The 15,299-nt window shown below is 41.4% G+C and overlaps 1 protein-coding gene across 4 annotated transcripts in view; it reads left to right on the forward strand.

Moving 5' to 3' along the window:
• The window catches only part of DNAH3 (dynein axonemal heavy chain 3), a 173,703-nt gene that overhangs the window by 89,740 nt on the left and 68,664 nt on the right, over positions 1 to 15,299 (forward strand). For all 4 annotated transcript variants that reach the window (XM_045072730.1, XM_045072731.1, XM_045072732.1 and 1 more), the window contains 7 exons: positions 395 to 614; positions 1,185 to 1,319; positions 2,665 to 2,776; positions 4,503 to 4,744; positions 8,051 to 8,151; positions 10,508 to 10,613; positions 13,039 to 13,168. In XM_045072730.1, the coding sequence (XP_044928665.1) occupies positions 395 to 614; positions 1,185 to 1,319; positions 2,665 to 2,776; positions 4,503 to 4,744; positions 8,051 to 8,151; positions 10,508 to 10,613; positions 13,039 to 13,168 (1,046 nt within the window). The remainder of the gene's footprint in view (positions 1 to 394; positions 615 to 1,184; positions 1,320 to 2,664; positions 2,777 to 4,502; positions 4,745 to 8,050; positions 8,152 to 10,507; positions 10,614 to 13,038; positions 13,169 to 15,299) is intronic.

The raw sequence follows: 15,299 nt of genomic DNA on the forward strand, positions 1-15,299 counted from the left end.
AGTCCCACACTCTGGGGGTTAACATTGTTAGTAGTTTGATGTTTCTTCCAAAATGTGTGTGTGTGTGTATGTGTGTATGTGTGTGTGTGTGTGTGTGTACTTGTACATTCACGTTCATATACTCAGAGAAGTATTACACACATAATTTCTTCTGCGGTAGATTTTATACATATATGTGTGTGCTTGCTCTTTTCCTCCTAACCTTGAAAGAGTCAGAATGCTTCCTTATCTCATCATGGTAACTATTAAAAGGACTTCAGATGATAGGGCTTCTCCATCAAGTCCATGAGCAAGCCTGATTCCTGAAGGGACAGGGCAACGGGATGTTGGGAATGTCTGCAGGCCAGAAGCTGGTGCTCTTTGGTGGTCTGCAGTGGTGTCTCTGCCCTCCTAGTCTTGCCCAGAAGATTGTCGCGACCTACCGCCTGTGCTCAGAGCAGCTGTCTTCACAGCATCACTATGACTATGGCATGAGGGCAGTCAAGTCTGTGCTCACTGCTGCTGGCAACCTGAAGCTCAAGTATCCTGAAGAGGATGAGAGTGTCCTGTTGCTTCGGGCCTTGCTTGATGTGAACCTGGCCAAGTTCTTGGCTCAAGATGTCCCTCTGTTTCAGGTGAGGGCTTTGGGACCTCGACCAAGTCCTGAGACTCATTTTCTGAAGATGAACTGTGTCTCTGGCACCCTCTCCATCTCCAGCCAGCAACCCCACCAACAGATACCCTCTCCCAAATGTTTGATCATAGTGATAGCACTATCCCTGGCTAGTTTCTGATTTCACTAAAAATGATCACTGATAGAATAACATCTGCTGTTGGGTTTGGTTAAGTTTTTGTTTTAACCAAATATAGTTTTCTTTTGTAATTATTTTAATGTCTCTCTTCCTAATCAGGTGGGAGCTCCATAAATACAGACATCATGACTATCTTATTCATTCCTAGTACATTAATTGGTAGATAATACAGACTTATTAAATCTTTGCCACCTTGTAAATTTATTTGGGACGGAAATCATGTCTTACAAATAGTGTTGGACTTTGTAATTGTGGATGAGTTTTGGCATAGAAAAATGAGGTTTGGAATTTTACAAAGATTTCTGCCATCTGTAAATCTCATTTTCAGAAAATGTTGAGGTCATACCTCTGACAATTAATCCTTTCCACCTTCTCTCGAATTCTTATTAACAGGGGATTATATCAGACTTGTTTCCTGGAGTTGTTCTTCCAAAGCCAGACTATGAAGTTTTTATAGAAGTGCTGAATGAGAACATCAAAAAGATGAAACTCCAACCAGTACCTTGGTTTATTGGGAAAATTATCCAGGTTTGTTCCCTGCATCCCTATAGGGATGCACCTGTTGGACTATATACAGAGATCAGGAATTGGAATTATGATAGATTGAACTCAATGATGGCAATCAGAAGTGCCTGGTTACAGTGGGAGGTGCCTTCAGGTCTCACTTCCACGAGCTGGAGTTGAAATTCACTGTTTTTCCTCTGACCATCTCCCTTGGGATTCTTTTTTTTTTAATTTAGGTATGAAACGAAACCTTTGGAGGCATTGGGCTTGAACTAGTTAGGACTTTATCAGTTTCCAGTGATACAAACCCAACTCAAACCACCTTAGTCAACAGAAGGGAATCTGTTCACTTACCTAACTTGAAAACCCAGGTGTAATTTGACCTTAGACACAGCGGGATCCGAGAACCTTTCTCTTCATTTCTGGGCTCTCTAATTTACAACTTCATTCTTGGTTGGGTCCCCAGTAGGCTCAGTCTTTGACTGTCCCAGGTTCAAGCCCAGAAGGAAGAAGAGCATAGCTCTCCAAATAGCTTCAGCATAGGTCTCAAGATTAGCTTTGAACTGTGCTGGTAGAGTCGCATGACCACCCCGGAACTAGTAACAGGGAAGATCATTTATATTTGACAGCATGGGGCCTAGCTTAGAAAATACCTTCTACCTGCTGAGAGTTCTAATCAAGTCAGAATGGCATTTAGGCATCAAAAAAGGAAGTTTCCAATTTAAGCGCAATTTGCTAAAATTACCACTGTTTCCTTTTCCCCTTTAAAAGCAAATAGAAATGGCTTAATGAAAAAATTAGAGGCAGACAGCCATGTGTCCAAATCCAGGCTCCACCACTGAGGAGCACGGACAAGTTACTTAACCTCTCTCGGGTTCAGTATTCCCACCCCTAGAAGGTGGTTAATGATACCTGAGTGGATTAAATGAAATAATTTGGTAAGTCACTTGATGCTTACTTAGCATATTGGTAGGTATAGAGCAAATAGGAGTTCCCATTTCTGAAATAATATGAAAATACACATATACTTATTTATCCAAAAGATACTGATTGATTGATTGATTTTAGAGAGAGCACCTGCAAGTGAGGGGGGAGGAGCAGAGGGAGAGAATCTTAGGCAGTCTTCAAGCCTAGCAAAGGGTCAGACGCAGGCCTCAAACTCACAACCCTGTGATCCTGACCTGAGCCAAAAATCAGGAGTCAGACACTTAGCCAACCGACCCATCCAGGTGCCCCTATCCAAAAGATATTTAAACTATAGATCATCAGATGTAGAAGTGACTGTCCCTTATTCACCACTGACTTCTGACTAGCTTCACTTCTGGGAGATCTGCAAGGATTAACTGCTTGAAATGATGTCTTCTTCCAGATCTATGAGATGATGCTGGTAAGACATGGCTTTATGATTGTTGGAGACCCCATGGGTGGCAAGACCTGTGCTTATAAAGTGTTGGCTGCAGCTTTGGGTGATTTATATGAAGGTAAATCTCACATCCCTGGCTTCCGAGGAGCACAGGAGTCCCCAGTAGGTTGGCTGGCTCCGTGGAGATAATGCCAGACTGTTAGTCCTGCCATCCCTGGATTGTGACGTCGGAGCCAGAAATAGAAGCTGGCATACAGATGTCTGCAGGCAGAAAATAAAGGTGGGGGGTGGGGGAGCTTCTAACAGGGATTTTATGTGCATGTAATTAAGTGGAGGAATTTTCTTGAATTTCTCAAATGCTGAATAGTGGCTTCTCCAAAGGCTTTCCTATGAGAAACTCCTGCCACTGTCCTGACCAGATTCTTCTGAAAACCAATACTGCATGGTTTCTTTGAACTTGGACAAATAACTAAATCTCTCTTAGCCTCTGTTTTCCCATCTGTGAAATGGGATTGTTGTGAGAATTAAATGAGATTATGTGGGAAAATAACCTGGCATAGTTCCTGCTCAACAAATGGAAGCTACGTGTATTGCCAGAGAAACAATTTGGGGGCTTTTTTCTTTTATAAAAAGCAAGCCTGTGGTGTTTGTTTGTTTGTTTGTTCGTTTTGTTTGTTCTTAAGATTGATTGATTGATTGATTGATTTTAGAGAGTGAAAGGGAGAGAGAGAACCCCAAGCAGGCTCGGCGCTGAGCCTAATGCTAATATCTCAAGACCTTGAGATCTTGAGCCTAATGCTAATGTCTCAAGACCTTGAGATCAGGACCTGAGTTGAAACCAAGATGAAACCAAGATGCTCAGATGCTCAACCAACTGTGCCAGCCAGGTGCCCCACAAGCCTGTGGTTTTGAAAAACAATACCTTCTCTTTCGACATTCCCTTCTTATACTTCATCTTAACATGTTTTTTCTAATAATATTTGTTGATTTACTGTTGAATTTTTACAGTTTTTTGTTTTGGAGACTAACTTGGCCCTAGTAACTAATTAGGGCATTTCAAACTTAATATTCTGGTCATTTGAACTCAGTTTAGGAAATTAAACAGAGAAAAGAGGCTACCCCATTGGTTTTGCCTTAGGATTCTGCAGAAATGGCTCTTTCTTTAATTCATGGCCCAGGCACTCCACCTTTTCCTTACTTTGAAGGATCATTAAAAAGTCTGGTTATTTTTGGGTCTGTTACCATATGCACCAAATGTGCTACCTATCAGCCTGTGCCACCTATCAGCCTGTGTTGGATCAAAAATACGAATATAGTTCTGGATGACAATAGTGTGAATGTCTCGGGCCACTTGCCGAACAGCTAAAGAAGAGGTTTCAGGGCTTTACTTCAGTCCTTCAGATAGAGGAAAAGTAACCAGTATTTTCCAGAATCTTTTAAATGTTAGCTGTTTCCTCATCACAAGTCAAAGCCAAGTTTCTTAGGGTAGCTGTGAGAGCCAGGTACTTAAAGACACCTGGTAGCATGGACCTCTCTCCATTACTGCTTGAGTTCATTTAGGCTCAGGCAGATTTCTTTGGATCTGACCAGCACATTTGCCCTGTTTGAAATGAGACTCAGAAGAAAATATGATGAAAAACTAATGGGCAAAAGAACCTAACAATTTAAGTCATTGCCCACCCAGGTATCGTAATCTTTGTAAGGACTGAGTACGAATTTTATAAGGACTCTCCTTGGAGGACATATTCATGAAGGTTGGTTGGTCTTCGAGGTGACTTTATCTCTTATTTAATGTTCTGGTCTCAATAGAGCCTTTGTAACTCATTTTGGACTTTCTTGCCCAGCCAAACAGATGGACGAATTTGCTGTAGAGTATGAGATCATCAACCCCAAGGCCATCACCATGGGGCAGCTCTATGGGTGCTTTGACCAAGTGAGCCATGAATGGACAGACGGTATCCTTGCCAATACTTTCCGGGAGCAAGCGTCTTCAGTATCTGATGAACGCAAGTGGATTATATTTGACGGGCCAGTAGATGCTGTTTGGATCGAAAATATGAATACAGTTCTGGATGACAATAAAAAGGTACTACTGAATCTCCTATCAATTTTACATAGGTAAGGTATAAATCCTCTTATTCAAGTGAGTAATTAACCAAAACTATATAATACATACATTTATTAAACAACGAATAAATGCCCCACAAGAAGGTAACAGCTTATGAGTTATGCTTCCATTTGTACTTGTAGTGGGTAAGCTATGTGTGTTTAGGGATAAGTTTGCATCATGGTTAAAAGCCTTGGTATTGGCATCTTATTGGACCACTAGCTCTTGTATTGAGCTGTTGTATCGGGCAAGTTACTAACTTCTCTGAACCTCAATTATCTCATTTGTAAAAAGGTAGTAATAAAACAGGGATATTGGCAATTAACCAAGTAGCATATACATAGTGCCTGATATATGAAATGGATGTGGTTATCCATTTCTGTGTCCTTAGGGACTTAAGACAACCATTTACTCTGTTGATGATATTATGGATTATAAACTTTGGAAGGGCTTAATTGGGTGAACCCAATTAAGCTAATCATTGTGATATCAGTGAGGGCAGCCATGGCGCAGGATCCACACCCAAGGGGGCTTCCTCCCTCGGTGCCTGAGGGCTCATTCCTCATTGGCATATCTCTCTCTGTCTCTTTCTCCTCAGATAGTATCATCCTCCAGGCCTTTCCAGTTGGCTGGGGTATCTCACTTAGTGATCTTGGAGTAGTCCACTTCTTCCATGGTGGTTAACTTTTCCAAAAGCCAGGAAGTGACAGCTTGCAGGAAATTGAGAGCTGTGCTTGGAACTAGCATAGCCTCACTTTTTCTCAATTCCATGAGTCCAAGAAGTCACAGGGGCTGCCCAGATTCAAGGGAGTGGGAGAGAGGCTCCACGTCTTGATGGAGGAGGGCAAGGCCACTTGGCAGAAGCACACACGGGATGGAAGCTATCACTGCAGCAGTCTTTGGAAAAAACATTCTGCCACCGTAAGCATAGTGCCTAAAGAGCTTGGACCCCCAACCCAACAGCCTGGTTCAACCCCTACACTGCCACTTGCCAGCTGAAATGAACCCAGGCAAGCTATGTGCCCCCATGTATTTGCACCACTTTCTATAGGGACATACCTACTAAAGACTAGGACTTCTGATGGACTTTCCTTCCATTCCAGAAGGATTTGTGGAGATGTCTTTGTCCTTCTAGGCCTGCACTAGTCCATGACGGATTCTAGAAGGAGTCTCTCACGGGAAACAAGCAAATAAAACAGGAAGAAGGTGCACAGTTAAGTTCTATGTGAAAAACTGAGTGAGAGTAGAGTAAGAGAAACTGAGTAAGGTTCATCATCTGTAAAATGGGGACAATAGTGTTAATCAGGAAGATGAGATAAGTTGCTTCCAATGGCACCCGGCATAGGACAAGCATTATCTTACTGTAGGCTAAAATAAAATAAAATTTGTCACCATTTTAAGGAAGAGTTTCTATACTGAATATACATGATTATCAAATCAAAATATACTTTCCTACTGCATTAAAATTTCACAGGACTATGAGTGAGTCATGCTCAACAATGGAAGACCTAATTATCCAAAATCACATGCGTGATTTTGATTACATAACATAGAAATACAAAGGTTTTATTACATGATCTAGGCTATGTTATATAAACTAATTGTACAAATGTACTTGTTGGTCTTGAGATAAGTATAAAGAGTCATGGGGTGCCTCGGTGGCTCAGTGGGTTAAAGCCTCTGCCTTCAGCTCAGGTCATGATCTCAGGGTCCTGGGATCAAGCCCCACATCGGGCTCTCTGCTCAGCAGGGAGCCTGCTTTCCCTTCCTCTCTCTTCCTGCCTCTCTGACTACTTGTGATCTCTGTCTGTCAAATAAATAAATAAAATCTTTAAAAAAAAAAGTGTAAAGAGTCATGATCAGGGAATTTCCTGATGACTCTTCTCTTCCATGGGTGTAAATCAAACTACTATCAGAGATATGGGTGTCTTTTACTTTTCTTGATATTCAGAGTTGACACTGCTGGTGGTATCAGCCCCATAAGAGCTATGACCTTCCTGGAGACACATGTAGTGGCCTGTTTCCAGGAGTGTTTTATGTAGGCTGGGTAATGTACAAGGGAATTTTTAAGCGCATCTTTGGGTGAGCAGCAGGGAATGATGAGGTTTTCTCTTTGCCCCTGAAAGACTAAAGCTTCAAGCAACCCTATGTCTTAACCATCTCACTAGAACCCATGTTGTCAAATGGAAAGCAGTACCACTAATTTTGTACATACACTGAGGCTGCCCCACGTGTTTGCACTACTTTCTATCGGGACATACTTACTAAACGCTAGGACTTTTGGTGGCCTTTCTTTCCATTGCAGAAAGGATTTGTGGAGATATTTTTGTCCTTCTATGTGGAGATATTTTTGTCCTTCTAGGCCTGCGTTAGTCCATGACAGGTTCCAGAAGGAGTCTCTCATGGGAAACCAGCAAATAAAACAGGAAGAAGGTGTGCAGTTAAGTTCTATGTGAAAAACTGAGTAAGAACCTTGAGACTTGCCATAGTCTGATAACCTTGATCTTCCATCTAAGGCTGCAATTCAGTGACTCTCTGACCTCCCTATTTATTTATTTTAATTTTGTGGGGGAGGTTCTTTTTTTTTTTTTTTTTTGGTGGTGGTTTTTCTTTTTCATTTTTTTGGTTTTTTGGATTTTTTTTTTTAGAGAGCATGCATGTTTGAGCAGGTTTGGGAGGTGCAGAGGGAAAGAGAGAATCCCAAGCAGGCTGCCTGCCCAGCATGGAGATCATGACCTGAGCTGAAGTCAAGAGCCAGGTTCTTGGGTCATCTGGGTGGCTCAGCCCCACATTGGGCTCCCTGCTCAGTGGGTCTACTACTGTCTCTCCTTCCCACTCAGGCTCTCTCTTGCTATCTCTGTCTGTCTCCCTCTCAAATAAAATCTTTAAAAAGAGAAAGAAAGAAAGAGTCAGACACTGAACTGACTCAACCATCCAAGTGCCTGCCAAACCCCCCTATTTAAAATCACAACTCACCCAACCCTGGCTGAACATTCTCCAGCCTCCTCTTCTATTTAATTTGTCTCCAAAGCACTTTCATCATTTTATATGCTGTATGTTTTGTTTATCATCTGTCATCTGTTTCTTCCCAGCAGACTGTAAATCCCAAGAGCACAGGGATTTTTGTCTGCTTGATTCCCCGCACCTGCCCCTGACGCATAGTTGGTGCTCAAGAAATATTTGTTGAATGAATTTGAACCTTCTCTGTCTGCACTGAGGCCTTTCACTTGGGGATGGAATTTAACCACTTTGCCTGACCTCCCCACCTCTGCTTTGCGCTTTCAGCTGTGTTTAATGAGTGGAGAGATTATCCAGATGAGCCCCAAGATGAGTCTGATCTTTGAGCCAGCAGACTTGGAGCAGGCCTCTCCGGCCACTGTGAGCAGGTTAGTCGGTCTTGCCCTGGCACCCTGAGGGAACATGTGCCCTCACTGAACCCAAAAACCCACAAATGTGATTAAGCCCTAGCAGATCACCTACAATATTTGTTGTCCCCACAATTTATCCTAAAAGCAGTCTGCAGTCCACAGTGCTGGTAGAAGTCTAAAATCAGGCAAGCACTTCAGAAAGGAATCGAACATTATTTCCTAAGATTGAAACTTCACATGCCTCATGACCAGCAATTCTACTTCTAAGAAATTTTTGCTCACCTACAACAAAATTCCTATATGAGAATTTCCCGAGTGGCATACTTAACAATAACAAACACTGGGAAACAACCTAAATGCCCATTAACAGGAGTGAATTCATGTGTAATACAGTCAAAAATTGTGTTTTTTTATATTTTATTTTATTCTATTTTATTTTCATCACAGTAAGCTTACTCTCTAATCCCCATCACCTATCTTAGCCATCCCTCACCAACCTCCCCTCTGGTAACCATCACTTTGTTCTCTATAGTTAAGAGTCTGTTTCTTGATTTGCCTCTCTCTTGCATTTTCTTTTTTCCTTTGCTCATTTGTTTCTTAAATTCCACATATGAGTGAAATCATATTGTCTTTGTCTTTCTCTATTAGTGTAATATTCACTAATATTAGTGTAATATTCTCTAGCTCTATCCATGTTGTTGCAAATGGCAGGATTTCATTCTTTTCATGGCAGAGTAATATTCCATTGTATAGATATATCACATTCGTTATCCATTTATCTGTAAGTTGCTTCCATGATATGGCTATTGTAAATAATGCTGCAATAAACATAGGGGTGCATATACCCCTTTGAATGAGTGTTCTGTAGCAAATTGTAATATTTATATATCACTCAAAATAAATGAGTTGTATTGACATAGGACTCTATGGATAAATCTTATTAAATATGTTAAGTATAAAATCTCAGCAATATTATATATTAAGTAAGCCCACAATATTACATACAACATAGTGTCTCCCTTTAAACCTCTAAAAACAACTAAAATAAATGCATATACATTTTAGGAACATATAGAAATGTTATAAAACTATGTAAGAAAGAAAGAAATCAAGAGACGGGTAACCATGAGATCCAAGATAACTGTGTTATCCAAGGTAACTGTTTCCCCTGTGGGGAAAGCCAGGGGTATAGGATAAGGGAGACCATCAGGGTTAGATGAAGGTTATTGTCAAGATCCTGGCTTCTGTCTGGGAGGTGAGTTTATGGGCACTCACTACATTATTGAAAACAATTAGCTAAGAAAGGCCATACATGGGCTAATGATGGTATGCCAAGGATGATCATTAATCTAATCTTGTGCACCTGAAGTTCCTAAAAAAAGTAAAAATCAGTCCACATTCCAAAAAGCAATGTCAAGGAGTAGAAAGAATATTGGCAAGTCAGACCAACTTGGACTCCCACTCTGGCCATTGCCATTATCTAGCTATGTTACCTCTTCCAAGGCTCTCAGCCTCTCTGAGCCACACACTCCTCATATCTAAAAATGAGACCATTAAGAAGAATATTAAGAGATAAAGGCCATTAGGACTTAGCATAGTGCTTGACATGCAGTAGGTACTCAATGAATAGCAGCCATATTAGTAACAAACAAGAGAACACCTAGATGTAACAGAATGGGGGAAAAAAATGTACTACGTAAAATATCAGTACATGCTAATGGTAATGTTAATAATTTCTATGGATTAAGAGTTTTCTATGTCCTAGAAATGGTGCTGAATTATTTACTGGCATTTTCGTATGTAACCACTACAATAGCCTTATGAACTATACATTTTTTTTTCTGTTCTGTTTTGTTTTGTTTTTAAAGATTTTATTTATCTGACACAGAGGGGGGAGGGACACAAGAGGGGGAGTAGGAGTGGGAGAAGCAGGCTCCCCGCTGAGCAAGGAGCCTGATGTAGGACTTGATTCCAGGACACTGGGATCACGACCTCAGCCAAAGGCAGATGCCTAATGACTGAGGCACCCAGGCACCCTGAACTATGTGTTTTTTATATTTCTTGATTTATGACAAGGACATAGACTTTCAGGGACAGTAAAGAAACCTTGCCCAAGGGTACTCTGATAGTAGAATCTAGGGCTGGGATTAAAATCCAAGTCTCTCTAACTCCCAAGCCCCAGCTGTTATCACTGGTCTCCATCCTTTCCGAACGAAATTTGGGCAACTTCCCTTTGGAGTGGAACTGGTGAGGGTCTGTGCCCCAACCCAGACTCCAGCCCCTTCCCTTAGCAGGACTGCTTCCATTTACCTCACCCCTGTGTGCTTGGGAACTCGGGTGTGGACCGAGCTGGTCCTTTCTTTGTGCCTGCCAGGTGTGGGATGATCTACATGGAGCCCCATCAACTAGGCTGGAAGCCCTTGAAGGACTCCTACATGGACACCCTGCCTGCTAGCCTCACTGAGGAGCACAAGGAACTGGTGAGACCATCATGTTCCTCTCCTTCCCCTCCCTCTCTGTCTCCATACTCCTCATTCCTAATTCACCTTCCTAATTCCAGGATGCAAGCAGGGGCAAGGAATTCCCTGCCTGTCTCTAGTTATCATCCTTCCTGGCTGCCTGACATTTTTCCAGCTTTCTCCTCCCTGTGGCAGGAATGGGATAGTATGGTCAATTTCTCCTTCTACCTTCTCCGTCCCTCCCTGTCTCCCCAGTGGAGAATTCTGATGCTTGAGCAACATTCGACGTGTTGGATGGAATGGCACACCTTTCCCCATTGCCCTACTTGTGGAAATGTCTCTAGAAGCTGCTCTAGAGGTAGGCCAAATTAGAAGGAGCTGTCTTCTGCTCCGTACTGCCACTCCCCATCCTGGTGACCTCAGCTTCATGCCTCCCATTGCTGCGGAGCTGGCACCGGTTTAGAAAAGTTGTATTACAAGTACTAAGAGTTTCTGCCCCCTTCTTCCCTTCCTAAAAGAGGGGTGAACATTCAGGTTAGGTGAGTACCTGAGCACAATCTCAGACTAGAGAAGCAGGAAGGGAGAACTCAGGCTTTTGGTGCCTCTTGTCCTCCCTGTGTTAGTAAATAAAGTTCCTTAGGAAGGTTTCCCATTGAAGAAGCCAAGAAAGGATGAGTTGGGTTCTCTTCCCACTGCAGAAGCACTCTGGTGAGCTATGTAGGAAGGCCCTGTTCCTGTCCCATTTATATGCATCTACAGTAAGTATAATCACATACATTTATATGCACATCCAGAGACATCTATGCACCTGCACCGGAACCCTTCAGGGACTCCTCGGTGTCCTTAGCTCAAAGTCTAAGTTTGTGGTTTTTTTTTTTTTTTTTTTTTTTTTTAAGATTTTATTTGAGGGACTCCTGGGTGGCTCAGTCAGTTACGTGTCTGCCTTCAGCTCAGGCCATAATCCCAGGGTTCTGGGGTCGAGCCCTGTGTCGGGCTCCTTGGTCAGTGGACAGTCTGCTTCTCCCACTTTTCTCCTCCCCCCAGCTTGTGCACGCTCTCTCTCTCGCTCTCTCTCAAGAGAGGCAGAGGGAGAGAAAGAAAGAGGCAGACTCTGACGGAGGGCTTCATCCCACAATCCTCAGATCATAACCCTAGCCAAAATCAAGAGCCAGATGCCACCCACCTGTGCCACCCAGGTGCCCCTTAAAGTCTAACTTCTTATCAGGGCATCTGAGGCTGGCATCTGGCCCTGCTCACCTTTCCAACCTCATCTCCTACCTTCTTCCTCAGCTCATTACCCTGCAGCCCTTGTGTTTTGTTCCATTCCTGGAAGACCCCAGGTTTCATCACCTCAAGGCTTTTGCACCTTTTCTTACTCTTCCTGAAAATGTTTCCTGTTTTATCGTGTGAGGGATGATTCACCTTCATCATCCAGGTCTCAACATAAAGGCCTCCTCCTCTAAGAAGCCTTCCCTGACCCCCATATTAAACCCTTCCTGTTACTCCCCATTGTAAAACCTTTGTTTCCTGCTAGTACTTGACATGACTTGTAAGTATCTTATTTATTTCCTTGCTTGTTTAGTTACTTGTCTCCCTGGCCCCTCAGTAATCTCTACAAGGGTAGGAGGGACCTTATCTATCTTGTCAGTTGTTTATCCTCAGCACCTACAACACTGCAGTTAGCAGATGCTCAATAAATATTTGTTGGCTGGATGCATATACCATATCCATGTACACATGTGTATTTACATACACATTAATGTGTCTATTTATAATACAGATATACATCCACATATATACACATCTATTCATGTATTTATTTATTGATGACCTGCCTATTTCCAAAAACATGACTTAAGATAATTTTCAGTGACAGCCACAAATATGGTATAACAAAAATGAAAAAAAAAAAACCTCAAATAAGAGGAGAAAGAAGGAATTTTTTTTCTAAAAAGAGTAGCTGGGGAAGGGAGCAGAGACAAGAATCATTATACCCCCAAGTAAGTACATACAGAGAATTACTGAAAATGAGCCCTGAACTTAGCTCTGCCTTTCCTGTGGCCACTTTATACAGGAGTCCAGCCTCAAAAATGCACAAGAGTCACTGGAAAATCTTTTGGAATTCCTAAGGATTTTTGTACAAGCAAGTCAGATACTCAGTCTGGGCCCTAAAATTTTTTGTGCATCTTGTAGCTGACCCACAGTAGCTCCAAGCCTCTCTGAATATCCAGCTCTGGGCAATGAAATGGAAGGGATGGGCATGGCCTATGGGAGTCAGAGTCAGAGGCCTCCGTGCCCCTTGTCTTTACCCCGATATACTGACACTCAAAAATAACCAGCAACCTTACCAGCAACTCCAGCCTTCCAGAGGTGTACCCAGCCCTTAGTCTTAAACTCATTTTTTTCTTTTTTATAACATCTCTTCAAATTTCATTTCTACCTTCAGGTCAATGACATGTTCATGTGGCTTGTCCAGCCCTGCCTGGAATTTATTCGCCTTCAGTGTAAATTTGTGGTCCAAACATCTCCTATCCACCTTGTCTTCTCAATGATGAGACTGTATTCCTCCCTGTTTGGTACGTGCTACCTACAATTCTTAAGCCAAATGAAGGTGGGTAGGTGCGGGATATTCCTTCTGTTCCCATTCCTTCGATTCCCCCCACCTCCATGGGTCACAATGAGACCAGAATTTTAGTCTAGAACAAGCAAGCATTTGGAGTTTAGATAGAAAAGTTTAGTGGAAAGAGTCCATGGGTTTTGGCTTTACCCTTAATCTTGGATTGATTTCTTGGGTATTTTTATGCACTTTACTGCATCCTTTCTCATGTTAGGTTCCTCATCCACACAAAGGGAATAACAGTTTCTATCCCTCTTTGCCTAACTAAAATATCCTGGAGGGAAATGAATTTAGATGATACATGAGAATGTGTCTGAGCAAAAAAGGATCCCCCCAAAAAATGAGACTGCGAATTTTCCCATGCTAAAGAAACTGACAAAAAATGGAGTAGCATGGTTACACTCTTAAGAGAACTGATCATAGCAGTATACAAAACTAAGGACCCTTCTTTCAGACATGAGAAGTACAATAAATCATGGACCATTTGTTTAACGGACCTAGAGAAGTTCTCTGTAATGATCTCACATAAATCAAATTTTGTTGAATTCTGTAGAAAATGACCAAAGATGTGTCAACTTGGAGAACTTTTTATTGGGTGCCATTTCTTGCTCAAGATGGCACATAATTCAAATTCAAGGTGGATCTTCCTACAACTCCTGTTACATGGACATTTTCTCAGCTCATTTCTTCCAAAAGCATTACAGGTGCAGATAAAAAAAAAAAATACAACATGGTGAACAGTTGAATGGAGACTTTCTTTGGCTAAATATTATGTGATTTTTCTGAAGTTAAAATTATAGGAATTACACGCAATTTTTTCAAAAGCACACTAACTTTATATGGTGCCAGATATTTGCTTCATTAGTTGTAAATTTTGAGTATTTTCTCAAGCTCTGTTTCCTGTCCTTGTGTAGTATCTCCTCCAGGAAAGAAGGCATCTCATGAAATAACGGACTCATTGTCCCCAACACTGAGTGACCTAATCTCTTGCCTTACCAAATATATAGCCATGAGTCCTTAACGGGAGTGCTGAAAGACACACAACTACTAAATACTGGGGACTGGGTTTGAATGCACACGTACCTAATTTCAGAGCCCTAACTTTTATTCTGTCAGTGCTAAAATGCAAGAGCATGATAACTATGATCAACAAGGCCTTGAGATAAGGAATAATAAATAACATTTTTAGCCTTGCAAAAAAAAATTGCTAAAAGACTATATTGAGTCACATAGCTCTTCACCTAGCCTTTTTTAACATTAACATCTTATATAACTAAGGCACAATGATCAGAATAAGAAAATTAACATTGATAATATATACTATTAACTATACCACAGACTTTATTTGAATTTCACCAATTTTTCCTCAAATGTTCTTTTTCTGTTCCGGGGGTCACATTTTTTTTTTTTTAATTGTTGCATCTTATTCATCTCTTCTAATCTGTGACAGTTCTTCAGCCATTCCTTGTCTTTTCTTTTTTTCCTCTCTTTTTTTTTTTTTTTTTTTTGACTCTACCCCCATGGGGCCTCATGACCCTGAGATCAAGATCACATGCTTCATGGACTGAACCAGCTGGGTGCCCCTTTCCTAGTCTTTTATAACTTTGTCACTTGATAAATACTGGCCAGTTATTTCATAGTATGTCTTTCAATTTAAATTTACCTCATGTTTTCTCATAATTAGATTAGGGTTATGCATATTTAGTAAGAATATCACAAAAGTGGTGATGCATTCTTCTCGGTGCATGATTGGGGGTACGTGAAGATAGATCTCATAACTGGTGAAGGCTCTTTGTCCAAGTTCGCTTTGGCCAGAGCCACATTTCTCCACTGTAATTCTCTTATATTCCCTCATAATTAATAAGTATTTGGGGGAAAATAATTTAAAAGTATGCAAATATCCCATTTCTCCTCAAATTTTTACCCACAGATTTTAACATCCATTGGTGAGCCTTGCCTACCACAGTTAGAACAGTGGCATTTGCCTAATGTTTATTTTCCATTTCTATGTGTATTCCTTTTACATTTACTATTAGAATTCTTCTGTAAGAAAGACTGTTCTTCCCTATTTGTTAATTCAGTTATTTACT

This window comes from Mustela putorius, unplaced genomic scaffold (genome assembly GCF_011764305.1).
Source record: "Mustela putorius furo isolate JIRA1106 unplaced genomic scaffold, ASM1176430v1.1 tig00004043_pilon_pilon_pilon, whole genome shotgun sequence".
Lineage (NCBI taxonomy): Eukaryota > Metazoa > Chordata > Mammalia > Carnivora > Mustelidae > Mustela > Mustela putorius.